The sequence below is a fragment of the Rhinatrema bivittatum genome, chromosome 1, assembly GCF_901001135.1.
Source record: "Rhinatrema bivittatum chromosome 1, aRhiBiv1.1, whole genome shotgun sequence".
In the NCBI taxonomy this organism is placed as follows: Eukaryota; Metazoa; Chordata; class Amphibia; order Gymnophiona; family Rhinatrematidae; genus Rhinatrema; species Rhinatrema bivittatum.
In genome coordinates this window covers 197,453,496-197,479,730 of record NC_042615.1, presented here as the reverse complement: position 1 = coordinate 197,479,730, position 26,235 = coordinate 197,453,496, and the positions used below count along the sequence as shown (strand labels likewise).

Sequence of the window (26,235 nt, the reverse complement as noted above, 5' to 3'; positions counted from 1 at the left end):
CCCGGCTCCGGAAGGGAAGAAGGAGGCAGAGGAATAGCTGGAGGGACCACCGTTAAAGGCGTAGTCGCGGCTCTTGATACCAGTCCGGGTGAGGGTTGCCTCGGTGACCCAGTCGCAAAGGGTCGGTGCCTTTTCTGGACAGGGTTTCTTTGATGGCGGCTCGGACGATGGCGAGGTTGAAGATTTTCCTTCCTCGATGGTTCGAGACTTGCGGTGTCGATGCCAATGTTTTTCTCTACGATCCCCTCGGTCCTGAGAGGGAGTAGAGGTAGTCGAAGACCGAGAAGTTGTCGACGCCGGACGGTCAGTGGCCGAGACTGGTGCGAAGTGGACGGTGCCAGTTCAGACGATGTAGATGCAATCAATGGCGTCGGAGTTTGAGAACGGAAGAGAAGTTCCATTTTTTCCATTCTGGCCTTGCGACCTTTTGGTGTCATTAAGGCACATTTGGTGCAAGTAGGGACATCATGTTCGCACCCGAGTCACATTACACAGACTTTATGCGGGTCTGTTATGGACAAGGTGTGAGTACAGTCCGGGCACAGACAGAACCCAGACGCCATGGCCTTTGAAAAATGTAGCTGCGGTACGGTCGATGGCCAGTAGGCCGCAAGGGCCAAACTCGATGGGAATCAACCGAAAACAGGTAAAAACTTACCGGAGTACCGCAGAGTCAAAAATTCGAAGGAGGGACCCCTGTGGGATATGAAAATTTTTAGTAATTCCATGAGGAAAATTCCTGTCAGGAATCTCTGTGGAGCTCCTTAACCCGCATGGCTATTGCTGCGCAGAAAAAAGAAGACTGAAGGGGGACCCCTGCTGGCTGCAGGTTTAGTGCCATGCTGGGCATGCCCAGTAGGTGCCAAAGTTCTAGAAACTTTAACAAAAGTGTTCCATGATTGGGCTCCATCCTATGATGTCACCCATATGTGAGGACTACCATCCTGCTTGTCCTGTGAGAACTACTTTTACATTAAACACTACAATACGCTACTGCTTCCAATTTTTAATCTTGGGTCTCAACAGTATGTCACAAATTACAGAAAATTTGTCTCTTTAAATACATATAAATGTCTTTCGATAATTGACATGGCCTATCGTCATGCTCTTTTTTTCAAATCGTGATGCTCTTCTTGAGTACTGTAATAAGAAGGATACATGTTATGACATATGTGAATTAGAATATTCAGACAAGGTGCTTTTCCTATCACCTGTTAAATAATTTGGCCAATATTATACAATAAATGCCTGCCTTATGTGATATGAGAACTGGCAGTGAATTTCCAAATGGAAAGACAGGGCCCCCTTACAATTATTACATATTTTGCATCTCAAACTATTACAGCTTTACTGTATTTGTATGTATATATACTGTTCTATTAACAGAGTAATGCACAAAATGATTCACAATTTTTATTAGTTGTTTTTCCATAAAAGTATTTCCTATGTTTAATGTTCATAACTAAATATTCTTCCTGCAGAAATATACTTTTTCTAAGAGTGCTGTAGGTTTTCATAAGAAACACCATTTCAGTAAAAAAAGATCAATTATGAATGCAATAAACCCACCAGGTAATAAAACAGAAAAGTAAACTAATGACTTTACTGCATCGATAAATAATCTTTATACCTCACATTTGTTTCTAATTTATAAAGAACAATTTTCAATAGCTGTTTATCCAGAAAAAGGGCTTTTTGAATATTGCCCAGCCTGTACATATTTTTTTATTTTATTTATATACTGTCAATCTGGTGTACAAACTTGGTGGTTTACGATGAAGTTTAAAAAAAAAGACATAATATGGTTAAATCATAATTAAAACAATGTACAAATCTACTACAAAGACATGTTAAATTAATCAAAAAAAAGTTTTCAGCTGGGTGCCATAAAATTTTTTACCTATCATCCTGTGTGTGGGGGCTGAAATGCAAATCGAAATAACCAAGTTTTTAGGTCTTTTTAAAAAAAAAACACTTGGTATTGGGATCTAATCTTAGATTTACTGACATACTATTCCATAGTTTGGGACCGGCCATGGATATCTATCTCTCACTGACTTTGCTTAGCCGTGCTCCTTGTAGAGTGGGTACCTGTAGGAGACCTTTATTTGCTGATCTTAAGTTTCTGCTAGGGGTGTACAGATGTAGCGATGCATTTAGCCATTCTACATTTCTGTTGTAAATTGAGTTGTATATGATTGTTAAAATTTTGTATTGTGCATGGAATTTAATGGGGAGCCAGTGCAAGTTTTGTAGGGTTTATGTAATATGATTTTTTTTTTACTACCTGTGAGAACTCTGGCTGACGTGTTCTGCAAGATTTGAAGAGGTCGTAATGTTGAGTAGGGTAGGCCATGGTAAAAGTGAATTACAGTAATCAAACTCACTAAATATCATTGTCTGTAAGATTGTTCTAAAGTCAGCGGTATGTAGTAGTGGTTTTAGTCGTTTTAGCACTGTGCCACAATACACCTACTTTGACCTGCATTGCCGTGGGGACATATGGTAGAATTAGGGCAGGGGAAGATACAGCATTGGATTTTCAAACTATGTATGTTTCGGTCAGAAAAAATATCTATAGAAAAAAGGTCTCTCTCTCTGTGGGTACGTTTTCCTTGGAAATTTTCAAAGGGAAAGAATGTGTGCACTCTCTCTTTGAAAACTGGTCAAAAACCCATGGGTAAAAATATCTGTGGCTTTCTCACCTGCCCACAGAGTTTTTAAAATTGCCCCCAAGGGGTATAGGATCTCTGTCCCTTTGATTTTGATAGTAGCATTATTTTACATGAAGGCACCTACTTCACTGCCTCAGATTCTTCAGAAAAACAGCACTATGGTTGTTTTTGTTTGGATTCATTAGTTTGCTTCTCTAGCACATCATGTGAATGTAGTTCCCAAATTAAGACTTGTAGCATTTATTCCATTTACTTTACTTGATTTCTCTCCCCTGATAGCATTCTGAAAACCAGTGTTAATCCCATAATATTCCAAACATCTGATTTATGTACTGGATTATCCTGACATCAAGACCGAATGTGAAGACTTCTGACATCAGCATGTGGAAGGTGGTCTGGAAATCCCTCTTTCCCTCACATAAAGATGACATTTAAAAAGAAATTTTTTATTTTATATAAGCTATATGTTATTTTCCTATATGACTGGGGCAAGTCACTTCACCCTCCATTCCCTCAGGTACAAATTTAAGATTATAAACCCACTGGGGACAAGAAAACACCCTCAGCACCTGAATGTAATCTGCGCTGATGTGCCTGAAAAGCAGAATATAAATCAAATAAAAATGTTAATATAAATTGTTCAGCATGTATCTGCAAATGAGTGGCTTGTAACAAAAAGCCTTGTCACATATTCGAGCCATGTTCAAGAAAGAAATGTGCACAGAGGTGATGACCAATCTACTCTGGTCCTGTGTACCCTTCCTTCCCCATGAGGGGGATACAGTTTGAGCGACTAATCTCAATTAGTAAAAAGAAAAGGTTAGTTGCTCCTCCTATGACAGGTGAGGCAGATGAGCTGCATCATGGACAAACATTTTGAAACCCAGTATTTTGCTCTGTCTCAATGCAAAGTATACAGTAATGGAAAGAATGGCACTCTATATCATGCTGCAAAATGTTTGCACTTCATCAGTTAAAAATTAATTTTTAAACTTGGGCACTGATTTCATATAATGTGGTTGCCAAGCTGATTTATTTTACAAGAAAATATTAAACCAGTGCTTGAAGAACTTTATATTGCAGGAATGCTTCACTGGATAGCCAAAGAGCTCTGGATAGATCCTGAATGAAAATGGTGTGGGGAGGGGGGGGGGGGGGGAAGGGCTTAAAATTTCCCAACAACTCTAAATTCAGATCATTTACAGCTTCCACGGTCTGATCAGCACATTACAAAATGTCTATATTGCTTGTAAGCAACAAGCTAAAACAGTATATTTAAGTGAAGTGAATTTAATTATCAAAGATCTTAAATCACAAACCACACTTCAGCTGAAAGGATTTATGAAACATGAAACCATTAGTTTTCTAACAAATACCAGCTTACGCCAAATGTCATCCTAATTTCTAAGCAATAGCAATTTAACCTCCAGCATGTAAATTAAAAACAAAGTTCTTCATTGTTTTTATTAGCGAAGTAATGCAGAAGTGTTTAATTGTATGCTCATGGGGTTAGAAGTTGAATACTTTGATAGTCTCTTTAAATAAAAAAAAAAAAAAAAGGCATCTCAACGAGATTACAACCAAATGCTTTACGGTAATACTTCTAAGCTTGAAACACACAGGTTTTAAAAGGAAGGCATGTTATACATTCAATGGGAATGTTTTTTTTTTATCCTGCAATCATCCTAACACAAAATGATTGCTATGGGAAAGTTGTTTTCACTGTTAATCTGCAATATAACAACAAGGCAGGCTTTTTAAAATAAACCTCTAAACAAAAACAATTTTTCAGCCAAGATAATTTATAGGTTTTAAGTACATGTGAAATTTAGTGGCAAAGCTTTATATTATTCTATTGGACAAAAATCAATAGGTCCCTTTTACTTCACACAAAATAATTCAACAAAATTATATTCAAAGTGCTATAATGGGAAGAAATAGGACATTAAAAAGAAATCAGATGAAAATGTTCCAAAACAAAAATTTCCAAATAAAACAGACATTTATTTTGTAATAACGGTCAACACAAATGAGAGTTTATTCTTGGATTTAGATAGCTGTTGTTTTGAGAGGAATTGGCCTTTGAAAACAAAAGTGAACTCCAAAAGGGCTTAACACAAGATAGGTACTGTAAGTAAAGTGCATGACAGGAAGCCTGTTCAGCTGAATGGACTGCAAGGTCAGAAGTCAGGAATTACTCGCCAGAGCGGCAGCAGGCTCGAAAACCACACTGCAAGTTCTGGCATCCACTGGCGGTGTCAGCATGAGGACCTGCACAAAAACAAATCACAAGTTAAAAGAGGAAAAGAGCTTTGTCATCATTTCTTTCTAGGATTTCCTAAATACCACAGATCATGCACACAGTCTGCAACTTGCTTTCTGATATGGTAAGATTGAAGCGGTCCACATTCAGTAAGCCAGCAAGCAGCTAAGTTATCTGGGTCACATTATCCAGATAATTCTGGTCAAATACTCAGTGGACATACATCCTGTTGAATATACTCAGTTAAAGTTAACTGGGTGCATTTATTTGGATAACGAACCTTAACTGGCTATATTCAACATATAATGATCACACATTAAGAGAAAATGTAACCTTACATGTACAAATACACCAATACCTATCTAGACACTTTAAAACTATCACATTCATACATTATCAATCATCCAATTCAAAATAGTCTACTCCATGATCATACAGTGATTTCACAATTCAATTTACCCAATACAATATAGCTATTAAAATCAAATTCAATATTAAGAATTCTTCATAGAAATCTTTTCACATATTCAGTCTTCTCACATATTACAAATACCGTTTGATCTTCTCACATATTACAACTATGCAATCCTGTCACACAATCCATGGGCAGCATTTATGGGATGGACAGCATTTATGGGATGAATATATGTTCAATATAGGCTGGTGGAATGCTATATTTCTTAAGATTCCTTGCCTCAAATGCATTATATTGTGTGATATGGGTTGTATAAATTGTGGCTTGTAGAATATAGTTATTAGATTTATAAACCGTGTGAAGGTATTCAAGTGTACGTTATTTTATTGTGATTCGCTAGCGTGTCTGATGGATAAAAAGGGATGTGGAGAGATGTACGGGTACCGTGCTATTGAGCGTCATTGTGGACGTCATTTCCGGAAAAACGTAACGTGATGGCTGCGTTTCTTGAGGTATATGTTATTAGGTAAAGCGTTGTTTAAATTGAGTTAAAATGTGGTTTTTTGTAGATTCCATGTAATTTGAAATGGTTGAATTGAAAACTAGTCGAAACAGATGATATTGGAGCATTCTGAGTGTCGATGAGAAGATATTGGTTGATATATGCAGTTAGTAAACAAAGAGTGAGATTTGGTGAAGACATGGTAAGAGTCTACTGCGGTTCTAATTATAAGTTAGAGTAGGTGGAGGAGGTATATTGATTTGATTGAATTTTATTTTTTGCAGAAATAAGTGGAAGAGTATAAGCATCAGGAGAGTACAAACGTCGTGTCATGCTTTGAATGTGGGATAGTATTGTCTCTATGCTAATAATCGAATACAAGTCCCTGAAGAAGCCCTGACAGTGAGGATGGAAACAGAGATCTTTGTTGGACAGTGAACAGGACAGTGAACTGTGTGACAGGATTGCATAGTATTTGTAATAATATGTGAGAAGATCATACAGTATTTGTAATATGTGAGAAGACTGAATATGTGAAAAGATTTCTATGAAGAATTGTTAATATTGAATTTGATTGTAATAGCTATATTGTATTGGATAAATTGAATTATATATGCACTGTATGATCATGGAGTAGACAATTTTGAATTGTATGGTGTACATTTGAGCACTTTATGTTTTTAATAATATATGGCTGGGTGTGGTTGATTGATAATGTATGAATGTGATAATTTTAAAGTGTCTAGATAGGTATTGGTATATTTATACAAATAAAAATTTATGTATTTGTTGTACATGTAAGATTACATTTTCTCTTAATGTGTGGTCATTATATATATATATAGAGAGAGAGAGAAAGAGAGAGAGAGAGAGAAAATTGAAAAAAGCAGACCCTTGTTATGGTATTATATTCAACATATAGGCAGATAAGTTAAAATAATTAATAAATAAAAAGCTGGGAAGCATAACATCCCCCAACCCTCCAAAATAAGTTCATTGTCGTCCGGGCTATAGCCCAATTCCACCCCCAACATCCCAATTTAATTAAAAATATGATGTAGGCCATAGCAGCCAGAGGCCCCTCTTCCTTCTGAGATATTTACATTACAAACAAGCTCTGGGCCTTCTTCGAACATACATACCCTCTGCCATCATTACAATCCACTCAGAATGTCCAAACTCCCAAGGCCAGTGGGAGTAATAGGGTTGTACCACACCAACCGAGGGTTATGTTGCTGTCGGTCTTACCTGACAGCAACACTGGTAGCATATGCTACCAGAGCTGCTGTCAAAAAATACTGGATGTGGCTGGAGTGGTACAACTCTCTTTTTGTAGTTGTGTAGCACAAATTTATAATTCAGGCAGCACAAAGCATTACAATTGCATTTACTAAACAGAAGTGATTTGCTGTGTATTTAGCCTCCAATTTACATGAATAGGTAGCAAGTTGGCATTTTTAAGTTTAATCACAGATATGAGTGAATCCTTAAAGGGTGGAAAGCTGTACTTCCAGAACTACCATATAGTATGAGACAGAAAGAAAGCAAGCAATACAGGGGGATTTTCCTTTCAACAATTTCATTTTAAGGTAATTTTCAAAATTTTACATGGGCAAACAGACATTTATGCAGCTAAAAAGGCTTTTTGGAAATTGATCCTCACCACCTTCTCTATGGGGCGGATTTTAAGAGCCCTGCTCGCCGGTGCGCCTATTTTACATAGGCCTACCGGCGTGCGCAGAGCCCCGGGACTCGCGTGAGTCCTGGGGTTTTCCGAGGGGGGCGTGTCGGGGGCAGGCCCGATCCGCGTGGCGTTTTCGGGGCGGGACGTAGCGTTTCGGGGGCGGGGCGCACGGGGATTTACGTCTCCCTCCGGGAGGCATAAATCCCCCGACAAAGGTAAGGGGGGGCTTTAGACAGGGCGGGGGGGGGGGTGGGTTAGGTAGGGGAAGGGAGGGGAAGGTGAGGGGAGGGCAAAAGAAAGTTCCCTCCGAGGCCGCTCCGATTTCGGCTGGAAACTACAGGAAAAGTAATGGAGTCGCTGCTGAAAGAAAGAATAGTGAACTATGTACAGTCAGAAGAATTGCTGGACCAGAGGCAGCATGGATTCACCAGGGGAAGGTCCTGTCAGACAAATCTGATTGACTTTTTTGATTGGGTGACTAAGGAATTAGATAGAGGAAGAGTGCTCGATGTAATCTACTTGGATTTCAGCAAAGCTTTTGATATGGTCCCGCAAAGGAGGCTTGTAAATAAAATGAGAAGCTTAGGAGTGAGTGCCGAGGTGGTGGCCTGGATTGCAAACTGGTTGTCGGACAGAAGACAATGTGTGATGGTAAATGGAACTTACACTGAAGAGAGAATGGTGTTAAGTGGAGTGCCACAAGGATCGGTGTTGGGACTGGTCCTGTTCAGTATCTTTGTGAGCGACACTGCGGACGGGATAGAAGGTACGGTTTGTATTTTTGCGGATGATACTAAAATCTGCAACAGAGTGGACACCCTGGAAGGAGTGGAGAGAATGAGACGGGATTTAAGGAAGCTGGAAGAGTGGTCGAAGATATGGCAGCTGAGATTCAATGCCAAGAAGTGCAGAGTCATGCATATGGGGTGTGGAAATCCAAAAGAACTGTATTTGATGGGGGGTGAAGGGCTGATGTGCATGGAGCAGGAAAGAGACCTTGGGGTGATAGTGTCTAACGATCTAAAGTCAGCGAAACAATGTGACAAGGCAATAGCTAAAGCCAGAAGAATGATGGGCTGCACAGAGAGAGGAATATCTAGTAAGAGAAAGGAAGTGATGATCCCCTTGTACATGGCCTTGGTGAGGCCTCACCTGGAGTACTGTGTTCAGTTCTGGAGACTGTATCTCCAAAGGGACAGGGACAGAATGGAGGCGGTCCAGAGAAGGGTGACCAAAAAGGTGGATGGTCTTCATAAAATGACTTATGAGGAGAGATTGAAGAACCTAAATATGTATACCCTAGTGGAGAGGAGGAGCAGGGGTGATATTTATTTATTAGTTTTTGTATACCGATATTCAACAAATGTCATCACATCGGTTCACATTTAACAAAAGGAAGAAAAAATACAATGTGAAATAATAATATAAAGTAAGGGAGAAAATTAAAGAAGAGAGAAGAGAGAAATGATCAGAGATAATTAAAATGAATTAGGTAAATAGTTATTTTTAACATGTTGAGAAAGCTTTTATAAAAAGCCATGTTTTCAGGTCTTTCTTAAAAGTTTGTGTGGATGATTCAAGTCTAAGTTCAATTGGTAGGGTGTTCCATAGAAGCGAGCCTGCAGTTGAGAATGCACATTGTCTTGTTGAGATGGGATATTTTAGGGGATGGAGTTTCAAGGAGACCAGTATTTGTGGAATGTAAAGTTCTTCTTGGGGTTTGAAATAAAAGTTGTTTCCATCCAGTCTTATTATTGTATAGGGCTTTGTGAATTAGAGATAGAGTCTTATAATGAATTCTGTAAGTAATATAGTCTGATTTTTTGAGGTTATTGAGTAATCTTGCTGCAGCATTTTGCAAAAGTTGAAGTGGTGACATGATACAGTATAACAGATTAACTGAGTAAATATAAAGAAACTTGCTTTACATAATAACTTTAGCCTCCAGAACCTCTCTTCATTTCTTATGTCATTGAAGGACTGAGCACTGGAGGGTAGCCAAAGTAATTGCAGTTTTCAAAAAAAAAAAAAAAAAAAAAAATTGCTCCACAAGTATGACCTAAGTAACTACAGATCAGTGAGCCTGACGTCTGTGCTGAATAAAATGGTGTAAACTGTAAAGAACAAAATTACTAGGTATATAGGTAAATAGTTTAATGGGGAAGAACCAACATTGATTTAGAAAAGGGAGGTGGTGCTGTACTAATACATGTGACACTCGATGCAAAAGACTGGGAAGCCCCCCTCTTGCTGCTGGACTGCTGCCTTCATCTCAATTTTGATCAGTTCCTAGTTAAGTTTTAGGTTGCTATGGGAGTAGGAATGTGGCTAATTAGCCTATGACACGCGGCTCCAGGGGGGTTTAAATCTCCGAGCCGCGCCGGCGCTGATTCTCTTCACCGATCTCCAAGGGAAGGCCTGCGCAGTCGGCGCCCAGACCCGCCAGGGTAAGGCTCACGAATTCTCCCTTGCCCCCGACGGATCCATTCACAGACCACGAGGCCCTCTTACCTGCGCCGTACAGCGGATAGCTGACCTTCAGAGCGCCCACACTCCCCCGAACGCAGCCAATCAACGTGATCGCCGGCCCAGCCTATCACACACGGCTCCAGGGGGTTTAAATCTCCGAGCCGCGCGCTGAAGGAGCGTGACAAAGGGGCAGGCCCCTTTGTGCGCCCCTTCGTGCAGCCCCGAGAGAAGACTCTTCCTACTCATCCTGTTCAACAATCTTCTGCTACCATTTTAACTCCCAACAACCCATTTTAGTGGCACCAGCTTCACACTCCTGCATCCCCTCGCAATCCAACAATCAAATAAGCAACTGCGCCCAGCTGCCCATCACCGCCATAGGCACCTCCCTGCTCAGCCCTACTCTATCCTGCTCTCACCCATCAGCTTCTCAGCCCAATCCTTCAGCTAGCACTCTACTCTTCCCCGGATCTAACTCCTGGGCAGGTCGGGTGGAAACAGACACGCAGGCTCAGCGCAGATTATCTTCACCCCTTTGTCCCGTACTGGCAAGTGCCTGCGCCGCCCTTCCTGCTGACCTGCTCCTCCTTCTGCCTGATTCTCTTCGCCCACTTTCTTGCCAGGATGCGTTTCTTCTCCATTCCATAATATACAACCACCCGAAGAGACTCCCGAAGCCCTTTGCTCACTCACTCAATTGCCACAGAGGCTCATTCCCATTATGATATCCCCAGTCACTCAAATTCTCGGCCTTGCATTATTCTCACTGACTTTATTCAACGCGCAATCCATCACCAGGAAAACGCACACTCAACGACTTCCTTTCAGAAACTAAACCAGACATCTGTGCTATCACAGAAACCTGGTTAAAAACCACAGACACAGTATTAATAAACCAGCTGCCCACTCAGGCCTACGACCTCCTCTCTATTCCCAGGCTCAAAAAAAAGAGGAGGAGGGCTGCTCCTAGCAGCCAAAGAAGAGCTAGGCCTAACCCTACAGCTCACAAATGCCTCAGCCAACCTGGAATTTGCCCTCTTTAAATCAAAATACCTCCAAATCGGACTAATCTACGCGCCTCCAGGAATTCTTGAAGCAGACCCCTCCCCCATCATCGAACTCACCGCAAAACACCTGAATGCCAAAAAACCAGCCATCCTGATGGGAGACTTTAACCTACATGTTGACGCTCAACCACGCTCCACAAATTGCGAAACCCTACTCACCACACTCAGCCACATGGGATTCAGACAAATCGTCAACAATCCTACTCACAAAGCAGGTCACACGTTAGACCTTATTTTCATAAACGAGGGAATATCGCCGCATACCAACCCAACATGCTCATCAGTCCCATGGACGGACCACCAAATAATCTCCACGGTACTAGAGATCAAGGAGCACCCTCCCCAAGCAACCCATTTAACCAGTATCCGTCAGGAAACCCTGATCTGGAGAACTCCTCAGCTCGCATCTTTCCAAGGAATTAGTTCACCTCGACCTCTCTGACGCCAACACTGCCACTACATCTTGGATTAACATCACCAAAGTCGCAGATCAAGTGTGCCCCATGACCACAAAAACACTCCATCCAGATAAGGACAACAGGAAACCCTGGTTCACCCCTGAACTGAAGTCGCTCAAACAGGAGCTCAGATGTAAATAACACAGGTGGCGTAAAAACCCTTCCACAACAACACTCTCTGCCTACAAATCCTGCCTAAACTCCTACAGAAATGTCATCAACAGAACCAAGAAAGAATTCTTCTCTAAAAAGATCCACCACTTCATCTTTGACTCCAGAGCATTGTTTTCCTACGTATCAGCCCTTATAAAACCAGCTACTCCCCTCATCCCAGACGACCAAGCTACCAACAAGGCCAATGAACTGGCGGACTACTTAGAGAGAAAAATCTCCACCCTCGTCGCACCCCTCACAGGGCCCTCTCCTCATCCTATTTCCTCATCCCCCACCGGTTCTCAACTCTCACACTCAACCCTCCAGCCACAAAATTCAACCCCAGCTACTCTTGCCACCTTTGAGCTGACATCCTCATTAGAAATAGAAAACATCCTCAAGAAGCTGAAACCCTCGTCTCATCCTTCAGATCACATATCGTCTAACCTGCTTTTCTCCATTCCAAACATCATCGCCAAACCAGTAGCAGACATCATAAACTGCTCACTGTCTCAAGGTCAGGTCCCAGACTAACTCAAGCTTGCAATGCTTAAGCCTCTCCTAAAAAACCCTAATCTGCCACCCTCAGACCCAGCCAACTTCCGCCCCATAACTAACCTTCCTATGATCGCCAAACTCATGGAGAAGATTGTAAACAGACAACTATCTGAATACTAGAGGAAAATGACATCCTTACCCCAACTCAATTCGGTTTCCGAAAGGCCCTGAACATCGAATCATTACTAGCCTCGCTCGCAGACACCATCCTCCTAAACCTGGAAAAAGGTCAACCATTCCTAATTGCACTCCTGGATCTCTCCGCAGCGTTCGACACCATGAACCACACGACCTTACTACCGAGTCTAGCAGACATCGGCATCTCAGGATCGGCGTTCAACTGGTTCAAATCATTCCTTGAAAACAGGTTTTACAAGGTTAGGATCAACAACAAAGAGTCACACCCAATCAGATCAAATTTGGGGGTACCCCAAGGATCATCCCTGTCACCCACACTATTCAATATTTACCTCCTCCCACTCTGCCATCTACTCACCAACCTCAAGCTAACACACTTCCTATACGCGGATGACATACAGATCCTCATCCCCATCGCTGAATCACTCCACAAAACATGGTCTTATTGGAATAGCTGCCTTATAGCAATCAACAACCTACTCACCAGCCTCAACCTCATCCTCAACGCCAACAAAACCGAAATCCTTCTAATAGCTCCAGACAACTGTATTCCGCTCAACCCCCCAATTTCTTCCCAATTCTCCATCACATCTATCGACCACACAACGCATGTAAGAGACCTTGGTGTGCTGCTAGACAATCAACTCAACCTAAACAAATTCATAAACACCACCACCAAGGAATACTTTTTTAAATTGCAAGTATTAAAAAAACTAAAAGCACTACTGCACTTCCGAGATTTCCGCCTGGTACTACAATCTATCATCCTCTCGAAACTGGATTACTGCAACTCACTCCTTCTGGGCCTACCCGCCAACACAATCAAACCACTTCAGATGGTCCAGAACGCAACGGCAAGGATCCTCACAAACACCAACAAAAGGGAACACATCACACCTATCCTTCAGAACCTTCACTGGCTGCCAATTAAATTCAGGATACTCTTTAAAGCCCTCATGATGATCCACAAGGCTTTACACAACATCTGCCCCCTCAACCTAACCTTCCAACTTCAGCAGCACATTTCCAAGAGACCCATCAGAAGAGCGTACAAGGATATGCTAAGCATCCAGCCGGCCAAAACCTCACTAAGGAAACGCGCCCTTTCCACGGCTGGTCCTCCACTTTGGAACTCGCTCCCTCCGGACCTCCGCCAAGAACCCTGCCCTTTGGTATTCAAAAAGAAGCTAAAGACATGGCTATTCAGCCAAGCATTCCCTGGGAGCTAAGATCCGATGATTGGAGCTTTATAGACGTTGGTCCACCAGTTCCACTGTAAATAGGTTTTGAATTGTACTTATTTTAGCCAATCATGTTTTGAATTGCATTCCACTTGTTCTCTGTAAGTTCATTTCAACCTTGTTCTAATGTATCCGCCCCTGAGGCGACAGTTCAGTTCTCTGTAAACCAGTGCGATATGTATTCTATACAGGAACATCGGTATATAAAAATGAAAAATAAATAATTAACGTCCTTTAAATGTATTAGTGAATTCGCTATATGTCTGGTAGTGGCCTACAGGGGTCTGATCAAACTCAAAGTTTTTGTTGTTGGCTTTTTTTTTTTTTTTTTTTTTTTTTTGTGAAAGTGGCACCTGCCTATAAATTAAAGGATGAGCTAGGGGTGGGTTGGGAAATACAAACAGTCTAACTTCAGTTAGTCAGCCAGAGTGACTCACTGCTCTCTTGATTAACAAATGTTGGTACCTATTCAAACCAAATCACACTACCTCAACACCTTTCTAAGGTGAGTGACCAAACAGTTGGATCAGGGGAGAGAGATGTAGTATACTTGGATTTCACAGTAAGGCCTTTGACATGACTCCACACAGATGACTTATAAATAACCTGAGTGCCCGTGATATAGGCTTTAAAGTGACTGACTGGATTAGAAACTGGTTGAGTAAGAGACAACAAAGTAATAAATGGAGTTCACACTGAGAAGAGGGACATTACTAGCAGTATGCCACAGGGATCAGTCCTTGCACTGGTTCTTTTGAACATTTCTGTGAGCAGTATTGGGGAAGAATTATTGGGAAAGATTTATTTTTTTGCCAATGATATTAAAACCTACATAAGGGCAGACAGCCAGCAAAGTATAGAAAATATGAGAAAGGATCTAGCAAAGCTTGAGGAATAGTCTAGATTTTGGCAGCTAGGATTTAATGCAAAAAATGCAGAGATATGTTTTTCAGCTAGAAAAAACCTAAGGTACAGTATGGGGGTGAAATTCTTCTAAGCATAAGAGAGCCGGATCTGGGGGTAATCATATCTGATGAACTTAAGGTGGCAAAACAGGTGGATAAGGCTATGGCAAAAGGTAGAAAAATAGATGGTATATAGGGAGATGGATGATAAGCAAAAAAAAGAAAAATTAATGAGGCACTATTATCCCTGTGTAAGACCCTAGTCGTGAAACCTCATTTGGAATACTCTTCTGAGGACTGCGTCTTCAAAAAAATAAAAGCCAGATGGAATCAGTCCAGGGGGGTCACTACTAAAATGGTCAGCAATCTTCATTGTAAAGCATATGGGAACACAAAGATCTAAACATATATACCCCTATAGAAAAGGAAAGATAGGGGAGATATAATAGAGACATTTAAATATTTCCAAGTTTTCCATGTAGAGAAGGCAGACCTCTTTCAAAGGAAACAAGGTGTCATGCGATGAGGGTGAAAAGGAATAGATACAGGAGTAATCTAAGAAAATATTTACAGAGAGGTAGCAGATGCATGGAACAGCCTCCCTGTGGAGGTGGTGGAGACCAGGACCATATCAGAATTCAAGAAAGCATGGGATAAACCCAGAGGCTCTGAGGGAGTGGTACAGATGGTAAAGCTGAATAGTTGGTGTGGATGGGCAGACAACGTAGGTCCTAATGCTCTTTTTCTGCCATTATTTAGATGTTTGTTCATTGCCTGTAGTATGTGAGGATTTCTTTTTACCTCTATGAATGCCCTGGGGTTACACAATTGATAAACCCAAGCACAGGGATGGCCATTTGCTAGCTTTATTTGTTGTTGGTAAACTGTTGAGCAATAATTTTCTAGTTTGGTCATTTTTTTTTAAACATATGAAACTTAAATTGTTGCGAGGTAAGCCAAAAGTGTCAGATGGTCAGAAAATTACATTGAAGTGCAGCAATATTGATATGAATTAACTTAGCAGCTTATTGTTGCCTATTCTTACATCACAACTGGCAAACAAGCTTAATATTAATGATGCTGTAAATGTTTGGTTGAATTCCTTAAAATCTTCTCTGGACATAATGGTTCCTTCTAGTTGCCAGAGAAATAAAACGTCACATAATTTACCTTGGTTCAATCATCAATTGAAGGAGCAAAAAGCACAAGTTATGCCGTATGGAAAGACAATGGATAAAAAGCAAATCAGAGGCTGTGGCTTCTGACTGTATATCAGGCCTGAATGAACATCAACTTCTAAGAAAACTTGCTAAAAATGCTAAGAAAACTTATTTTACTGATAGGATCCAGGAAGTAGTCAACTCTTCCAGATAATTATTTAGGGTTGTTGTGCAGCTAACTCAGTCTATTTTGCAATCTGAAATTGTTTTTATCACCATTCAATATGAACAATTTGCTGGCTACTTCTTCAAAAAGGTACAGTCTGCCTTTGAGCAGGTCCCAACAGATTTAAGTCTTGTGATTTCAACATTTGATCATGACTGGGGTGCCTTTTCTGAAATGTCTACTTCTGAGATAACAGATTATTGCAGGAATGAAGAACTCATCAATCTCAGAATTATGCTCAACAGTTTTGCTAAAGGCAATGAGGAAAGCTAAGATAGTAAATCTTTTCCAGAGGGTATTCTCCCCAAACAATTAAAGCAAGCCTGTGTTAAGATCATGCTAAAGAAGCCTAATCTTGACAAATCTGATTTATCCATTGAAGATGCTGCACAAAACAAAAGATTTATTTATTTATTTAAGTACTCATTCCATTCTCGATCAGCTTCGGTTTCCATTCCGTGCCGGATTCAGCAACGAGACCCTGTTAGTATTCAAGTTTTGACAACTTTAGAAGAGGATTTGATGATGGACAGGAATTTTTACTTGTCCTTTTGGATATATCATCAGCCTTTGATACATTAAATCATGACTACATTCACTTTTCATTGCCAGCTTTAACATCAGTTGAGTCTGCCTTACTGCAAGTGCCACATGTCACTAACAACTTAGGATGATGGCTTCTTGAAAATTAAATGGCCTTAAATATTAAGAAGGCCGATGTTAAATATTTAGTCTATTACCCAAGGGAAGATATTCCTTCCATTCCTGTGTACAAGGACTTACAGATTCCAGTTATTTCAAGGGTTAAAAACGGGTAATGTCTTTGATATTATTCTATCACTTATTCCTTACATTATATGCAAGTATATAGAAGATGCTCTTTAAGCTGTAAGTGCTACAGAATCTCCGTCATGTTGCAGCCAGAGCATTCAAAATATCGCGATCAATGGCCTTGATTATTGTAATGGAGTGTATTTAGCTTTCCCTATAGCCCCACTTAGCGTTACAAATCATTCAAAATTCAGCTGCATGCATGATTGCAGGGGTGTCCAGGATTGAGGATATATTTCTGGTATTGCAATCCTTGCACTGGCTCCCTATAGTATGGCATGTTGAGTTTAAAATCATATTTCAGATTTTCAAGGCCTTGCATGGTATGATGCTATCTTGTATCACTTTGGCTCTAAAATTGTATATTCCTGTCCACCATCTATGTTCTTAAGGGAAAAAAAAAAACTTCTGGAGGTCCTCTCTTTTTGTAACATAAGACTATGCAAAACATGGGACAGACTTTGCTGTGGCTAGCTAGTCCAGCCCTATGGAACTCTTTACCTGAGGCCCTGAGAGCTGAGACCTATACAAAATATTTAGGAAAAAGTTGAAGGGCATTTTGTTTGAATAAGCTTTCAGAGATTACTATCTGGTCAGCCAAATATAGCTATATGTAAGAAGTGAACACACAACACTTATGATTTTAATGCTTGTGATGTATTTTTTCTGAGATTGTATATTGTGTGTATAATAACACCCTCAAAATTTAAGATTGGCAGGAAAAAAAATATTTTATAAATAAAAATAAATAAATTGTGATTCTTAAATTGAGAGTGACACAGAATAGGAAGGTGTAGATGCTTTAATATTGGTGAGATATGATCTCTAAACCAACATCAAGATACAGACCGTGCTGCCAAGTTTTGAATCAGATGGAGTCTATAGATAATTTTCTGAGGCAACCCAACAGAGGCTATTACAATAGACTAGACAGAAGATAATTACAGCCCAAGTCATCTTTTCCACGACCAGACAGTGTTGCTAGAACCAAGGTAGTCCAAGCAGTACAGTGTTAACAGCTTTCCAAAGCACAGAAAATGAAATGCACTTTGTGTAGGATTCCACTCTTAGCATCCTAGGGCTGATTGTATATGAATGGCTCTTAGCTATAGTTCTCCATAGACCTAAGAAATGCAGGCAGGGTTCATTAGTGGCACAAGAGGAATATGAAGCTTCCCAATCAGGGCTCCATCGATGAAGTTGCCGGTGGCACAGTTGTCCAGAAATGCATCACAAAAGAAATCCCGCTTCCAAAGTCGAATTCGACCAGCAGAATAATTTGTTAAGGGGGAAGAAGATGAGTAGTGTCTAGGGTTGCCTCTCCCATCAACCGTAGGCATGGGAAATTTTCTACCTTCTCAGGTCATGAGGAAGCATAATGACTTTTGCATGAGCAGAAAAAGCAGACGTTGTACAACCTTCACTGGTACTTCTTCTCTTCCGATAACTTAACATAAGAAAATCCCATACTGGGTCAGACCAAGGGTCCATCAAGCCCAGCATCCTATTTCCAATAGTGGCCAATCCAGGCCATAAGAATCTGGCAAGTACCCAAAAACTAAGTCTATTCCATGTTACCGTTGCTAGCAATAGCGGTGGTTATTATCTAAGTCAACTTAATAGCAAGTAATGGACTTCTCGTCCAAGAACTTATCCAATCCTTTTTTAAACACAGCTATACTAACTGCACTAACCACATCCTCTGGCAACAAATTCCAGAGTTTAATTGTGCGTTGAGTGAAAAAGAACTTTCTCCGATTAGTTTTAAATGTGCCACATGCTAACTTCAAGGAGTGCCCCCTAGTCTTTCTATTATCCGAAAGAGTAAAAAAACGATTCCCATCTACCCATTCTAGACCTCTCATGATTTTAAACATTTCTATCATATCCCCCCCTCAGCCGTCTCTTCTCCAAGCTGAAAAGTCCTAACCTCTTTAGTCTTTCCTCATAGGGGAGCTGTTCTATTCCCTTTATCATTTTGGTAGCCCTTCTCTGTACCTTCTCCATCGCAATTATATCTTTTTTGAGATGCGGCGACCAGAAATGTACACAATATTCAAGGTGCGATCTCACAATGGAGCGACACAGAGGCATTATGACATTTTCCGTTTTATTCACCATTCCTTTTCTAATAATTCCCAACATTCTGTTTGCTTTTTTGACTGCTGCAGCACACTGAACCGATGATTTCAATATGTTATCCACTATGACACCTAGATCTCTTTCTTGGGTAGTAGCACCCAATATGGAACCTAACATTGTGTAACTATAGCATGGGTTATTTTTCCCTATATGCATCACCTTGCACTTGTCCACATTAAATTTCATCTGCCATTTAGATGCCCAATTTTCCAGCCTCATAAGATCTTCCTGCAATTTATCACAATCTGCTTGTGATTTAACTACTCTGAACAATTTTGTATCATCTGCAAATTTGATTACCTCACTCATCATATTTTTTTCCAGATCATTTATAAATATATTGAAAAGTAAGGGTCCCAATACAGATCCCTGAGGCACTCCACTGTCCACTCCCTTCCACTGAGAAAATTGTCCATTTAATCCTACTCTCTGTTTCCTGTCTTTTATCCAGTTTGTAATCCACAAAAGGACATCGCCACCTATCCAATGACTTTTTACTTTTCCTAGAAGCTTCTCATGAAGAACTTTGTCAAATGCCCTCTGAAAATCCAAGTACACTACATCTACCGGTTCACCTTTATCCACATGTTTATTAACTCCTTCAAAAAAGTGAAGCAGATTTGTGAGGCAAGACTTGCCTTGGGTAAAGCCATGCTGACTTTGTTCCATTAAACCATATCTTTCTATATGTTCTGTGATTTTGATGTTTAGAACACTTTCCACTATTTTTCCTGGCACTGAAGTCAGGCTAACCGGTCTGTAATTTCCTGGATCTCCCCTGGAGCCCTTTTTTAAATATGGGGGTTACGTTAGCTATCCTCCAGTCTTCAGGTACAATGGATGATTTTAATGAGAGGTTATAATTTTTACTAATAGGTCTGAAATTTCATTTTTTAGTTCCTTCAGAACTCTGGGGTGTATACCATCTGGTCCAGGTGATTTACTACTCTTCAGTTTATCAATTAGGTCTACCACATCTTCTAGGTTCACCGTGATTTGGTTCAGTCCATCTGAATCATTACCTGTGAAAACCTTCTCCAGTACGGGTACCTCCCCAACATCCTCTTCAGTAAACACTGAAGAAAAGAAATCATTTAATCTTTCCGCGATGGCCTAATCTTCTCTAAGTGCCCCTTTAACCCCTTGATCATCTAATGGTCCAACTGACTCCCTCACACGCTTTCTGCTTCGGATATATTTTAAAAAGTATTTTTAAAAGTTTTTACTGTGAGTTTTTGCCTCTATGGCCAACTTCTTTTCAAATTCTCTCTTATCTTGTCTTATCAATATCTTACATTTAACTTGCCAACGTTTATGCATTTTCCTATTTTCCTCTTTTGGACCCTTTTTGAATGAAGATCTTTTGGCTAAAATAGCTTCTTTCACCTCCCCTTTTAACCATGCCGGTAATTGTTTTGCCTGCTTTCCACCTTTCTTAATGTGTGGAATACATCTGGATTGTGCTTCTAGGATGGTATTTCTTTTTTTTTTTTTTTTTTAACAATGACCACGCCTCTTGCACACTTTTTACTTTTGTAGCTGCTCCTTTCAGTTTTTGGGGTTTTTTTTACTATTTTTCTCATTATATCAAAGTTTTCCTTTTGAAAGTTTAGCACGAGAGCCATGGATTTGCTTACTGTCCCTCTTCCAGTCGTTAATTCAAATTTGATCATATTATGATCACTATTGCCAAGTGGCCCCACCACTGTTACCTCTCTCACCAAATCCTGTGCTGCACTGAGAATTAGATCTAAAATTGCTTCCTCTCTCGTCTGTTCCTGAACCAATTGCTCCATAAAGCTATCATTTATTCCATCCAGGAACTTTATCTCTGTAGCGTGTCCCGATGATACATTTACCCAGTCAATATCGGGGTAATTGAAGTCTCCCATTATTACCGCACTACCAATTTGGTTAGTTTCCCTAACTTCTCTTAGCATTTCACTGTCCGTCTCACCATCTTGACCAGGTGGATGGTAGTATACTCCGATCACTATAGTCTTCCCCGACACACAAGGGATTTCTACCCATAAAGATTCAATTTTGCATTTAGTCTCATGCAGGATGTTTATCCTGTTGGACTCTATGCCATCCTGGACATAAAGTGCCACACCGCCTCCCCGGGTGCTCTTCTCTGTTATTGCGATATAATTTGTACCCCGTTATAGCACTGTCCCATTGGTTGTCCTCCTTCCACCATGTCTCTGAGATGCCAATTAAGTCTATGTCATCCTTCACTACTAATCGATATCCCTCTCCGCTTGTGATGAGAAATCAAAATATGAATGTCTTCCCAAAATCCCGTGCTCTCATCTACAAAAAAGTTCTAAATGAACTATCTTTTTATTCCTATCTATATTATTCCTCAAAGTACAGCGACGGCATCCATTATAGCTTCCATAAGAAGACATTGGCCTATTTTATCTGTACATGAAGCATTTGGAGAACTCCCATTAATAGCAACAACGAGAGGATCTAACATAAAAGATATGGTGGTACATGCGGATATTATTAGAGAAACGGAAGAGAAATCTCTAGGAGGAAATCACAAGGCATGTCAACATTGTGACATGTGTAATATCACCATTGAGGGCAGTGAATGGAAGGATCCCGTCACAGGATACTGTATAATGAGGAGTAGAGACACTGATTGTACATAAAAAAATGTGATCTATTTGATTGTGTCCTTGTCCTAAAAATTATGTGGGCAGGACATCAAGAGTCATAAGAACATGATTGATTGAGCACAGATCGAAATTAAACACAAAAACTGTGGAAGCACCAATGGTGCAGCACTGTATTGAATATGATCATACTTTTGATCAACTTAGATTGACGGTCATAGATAAGGTCGAAAGGAACAACACAGGTGGAGATGAGAAGAAGAGATTGAATTATATCGAACAGCAATGGATTTTTAGGTTGAATACAGTGGCACCGCAAGGATTAAATGAAGAAGTGGAGTGGGCGAGTCTAATCTGAGATAGAACGAGAACTGACATATGTTCATTTGGAACAAGCGGCCCTTTAATTTTGAGATCACCAATCAGCAACTGTTTGTGAACATGACGTAGCACGTAATACGGATTCCACACCATTGGTCGAGTTGTGATCTGCTGACTAGCTTTTAAAGCACAGAGAAAGCGCTAAAAAATAACTCCGCCACTCGGAGCTTATAAGCCTGAGAGAGAGGACGGACAGCCTGAACAAAAAAGTCATGAATTTTGGATCAACTGTGAAACAAACGAAAACAGGAACGGACATACTCCCCTGACGAAGGAAGAACGAAACGCAGCTGTGTCGGGAGATAAGTCTTTAACAGTTTCATTTGGACAGTGGCAGTCTAATATATAAGAACTTGGCGTTCATAAAACCCTTTTAGGGACATTTAAAATAGATGGCGTATAAACAAAATGGAGACTGAAATATAACCTTCCACGAGCATAGGGATAAAGGAATTTAGTCATTCAATAAAAGTTAGAACGATATTGGAAGAAAATAAATATAAGTTGCATTATCCTGTTTATGCAAGGTGGAGATTATAATTGTTTTTTAAAAAAAAATTGTTTGATAAAAATATTACATTAAAATTATTCACAAAATAAATAAAATGGACAAAAGGAGGAAGGAGGCAAGTTAATGATTATACCACAAGAAGGGCGCAAGGCCGCGGAGGCATGCACCAGTAATATGAAACTTACCTCTTTCTTCAATATATTTTATCAATATTGAGTGAAAATAAAAAAAGATAGTTCATTTAGAACTTTTTTGTAGATGAGAGCACGGGATTTTGGGAAGACATTCATCATTCACTACTATACATTCTAATTCTCCCATCTTACTTCTTAGCCTTCTGGCATTAGCATACAAACATTTCAAAGTTTGTTTTTTGTTTGTATTTTCATTCTGCTTTTTAATTGATAGGGATATGTTAGAATTTTTTAGCTCAGGTGAGTTTTTAGTTACAGGCACTTGGACTACTTTTCTTATTATTGGAACCTCACTGTCGGGATGCCCTAATTCTAATGCATCATTAGTATCCTTTGAAGATAACTCTCTCTGAACCATGCGCTGCTGAGCGACTGTCTGCTTTCCCCTTTGTTCTAGTTTAAAAGCTGCTCTATCTCCTTCTTAAAGGTTAGCGCCAGCAGTCTGGTTCCACCCTGGTTAAGGTGGAGCCCATCCCTTCGGAAGAGACTCCCCCCTTCCCCAAAAGGTTCCCCAGTTCCTAACAAAACTGAATCCCTCTTCCTTGCACCACTGTCTCATCCACACGTAGAGACTCTGGAGCTCTGCCTGCCTCTGGTGACCTGCGCGTGGAAAAGGGAGCATTTTAGAGAATGCTACCCTGGAGGTTCTGGATTTAAGTTTTCTACCTAAGAGTCTAAATTTGGCTTCCAGAACCTCCCTCCCACATTTTCCTATGTCGTTGGTGCCCACATGTACCACAACAGCCGGCTCCTCCCCAGCACTGTCTAAAATCCTATCTAGGTGATGCGTGAGGTCCGCCACCTTCACACCAGGTAGGCATGTTACCAGGCGATGCTTATGTCCACCAGTCACCCAGCTTTCTACATTCCTAATAATCGAATCACCAACTATGACGGCCGACTTAACCCTTCCCTCCTGGGCAGTAGGTCGAGTCACATCCTCAGTGTGAAAGGACAATGCACCACCTGGAGAGCAGGTCCTTGCTACAGGATCCTTTCCTGCTACACCAGGTTGATGCTCTCCGATCATGAGACCTTCTTCCTCCAAGGCAGCACCAGGGCTGCCAGTCTGAAGTTGGCACTTGGCTACTATGTCCCTGAAGGTTTCATCTATATACCTCTTTGTCTGCCTCAGCTCCTCCAGGTCTGCCACTCTAGCCTCCAGAGATCGGACTCGTTCTCTGAGAGCCAGGAGCTCTTTGCATCGTATGCATGCACATGTACAACTTCTCACCGGTGGGTACAAATTCATACATGTGACACTCGATGCAAAAGACTGGGAAGCCCCCCTCTTGCTGCTGGACTGCTGCCTTCATCTCAATTTTAATCAGTACCTAGTTAAGTGTTAGGTTGCTATGGGAGTAGGAATGTGTCTAATTAATGTCCTTTAAATATATTAGTGAATTCACTATATGTCTGGTACAGGGGTCTGATCAAATTCTCAAAGTTTTTGTTGTTTGTTTGTTTTTTTTATGAAAGTGGCACCTGCCTATAAAGGATGAACAATGGGTGGGTTGGGTGGGAAAAACAGTCTAACTTCAGCTAGAGTGACTCACTGCTCTCTTGATTAACAAATGTTGGTACCTATTCAAACCAAGTCACACTACCTCAACACCTGAGTAACTGGACTGAACTTTTCAACCTTTTTATTTAGGTATACACTACTACTAGCTTATTTCTAGCTTCTGGCTACTTTTTTTTGTTTTTGTTAGTTTTTTTAAATACAAACACTCAGTTCTGTTTACTAGCTGCCTTACAGACTTTTAAAAATAAACACACTACCTACTGCTTACTAGCTGCCTTATTGACTGACTATTTAAAAATACAAACAGTCTAACTTGTTTATTCACTGTCTTACTGACTATTAAAAGCACTAACACACAAACACACTAAATAACATTCCCAAATAGTTAACTTTGCCCCAATACTTTTAAGAAAGACAATGCCCCAAGCAAAAACTTACTGATTCCTTTCGGCCACCAGCAAGGTGATCCTCTCCTCTCAGTGTTCCCACTGAAATGCCTCTAACTTGGCTCACCTTAAGCTGCATGGGCTTTTCCATGGATACAGACGAGGGCGGGGGGGGGGGGGTCAGATAGGAGTCTGCATAGGTCTCAAAGTTGGGTACTAGGTCGGTCCCATGTCTGGAGACCTCCCATTCTTGGGACCCCCTCTTGAAAGCGGATATCTATTTTCACACACAGCAATATGAGGTGATCCAGTCTGACAGAGGTGTCAATCAGCCAGTTCATCCTTGACCATATCCGAAATACCCTACTAGAATGCTGCTATCTATGCTTCTTCATTGCAGGAAAGTTCTGATGCCAGAGTGTGGAATTATACTGTATACTGCCCAATAGTCATGGAGCCTTGCCTCAGACGGAGTAACTGGGAGGCTGAAGATGACACTCGGGCAAGCTCATCAAATAACTTCCCGAAGGGGGTCAAACAGTTGGAGATCACAGACTGGTGTTGTCTCTCTACCATAAGGGGAAGCCCATACCACTGCCTGACTGAACAACAGAGCTATTTGTAAAGGACACTTTCGTCCGCGCATATTCAAAATTGGCTGGCTGGAGTTTGAATTGTATCAGGTACTGGATGACAAAGTACCTGCAGGCCTTGAGGTCACCATCATAATAGGTTGGTAGATGTAGGTGAAGAGAAGAGGCAGACAGATGAGGCGGTGGCAGCTGCCAACTGCAGCAAAGGTTGGGGACAGGGTTGTCACTGCTATGGATGACTGCACTTTATGTAGCTACAAGGACAGATCTTGCAGATCCCCACTAATATGATCTTGGTTCTTTTGTTGTTGAACTGTACGTGAGAGGTTCCGCAAACAGTCTGGGCAGCAGAATGTCAAGGGGGTCCATGGCCTGAGCAAACTGTCATGAGCACTGCACCAAATCATGAGGCAAAGATGTAGTTGGGCAGGCAAGCGGAATTCATGCAGAGGTGACAAGTCAAGCAAGAGTCAGGGCAGGTGGCAAACAGAAACAGAGTCGGGTCAGGCAAGAGTCAGAACCAGGAAACAGAAACTGGAACTACTAATGCTGGAATAAGGAAAGAGACCCTGTTGCTCAGGCATCAGCCCAAGAGAATGAGCTTTCTTTTATGTTGAAACAGTGATGATATCAGCCCACACCACCGGGAAGTGGGACTACTGGGTGTACAAAACTGGTGGGTTATTGCGGGGCCTACTCAGTGCAGCTGGATATTGTGGAGAAATAAGACCTGAGAGCAATGCCAGGAGACATTAGCAGATTGCAGGACATTATATCAGGCTCGGGACCATGAGGTATAGGACACAGACTGAGAAGCAGTTGCCCATGGTTGGCGGTATGTTACAAGCATCCAAATGTGCTTTCCGGGATAACATAATATCTGTCTTTAAGATGTTCAGAGTCAAGTGATTGAGAAATAGCCATTTCTGAACAACTACATAGATTTCCAATTGTTTAAATATAGTCAAAATTGAACTGCAAACAGGGAATAAAAAATGACAAGGACCGGTGGCTGGGAAAGAGAGAGAGCGAGAGGCGAACGGAGGTCCTGACTCCCAACCGGGAGCAAACTGGAACTGGCTCCAACTGAGCCCCAACCACAGGCAGCCTGAACCCACCCCTGATGTCACCACC

The 26,235-nt window shown here is 41.0% G+C and overlaps 1 protein-coding gene across 3 annotated transcripts in view; it reads right to left on the bottom strand.

Moving 5' to 3' along the window:
- Window positions 1–1,670: 1,670 nt before the first annotated feature.
- Window positions 1,671–26,235, bottom strand: part of FBXL5 (F-box and leucine rich repeat protein 5) — a 251,460-nt gene continuing 226,895 nt past the window's right edge. For all 3 annotated transcript variants that reach the window (XM_029590712.1, XM_029590737.1, XM_029590722.1), the window contains one exon: window positions 1,671–4,946. In XM_029590712.1, the coding sequence (XP_029446572.1) occupies window positions 4,870–4,946 (77 nt within the window). In that variant the 3' untranslated portion in view covers window positions 1,671–4,869. The remainder of the gene's footprint in view (window positions 4,947–26,235) is intronic.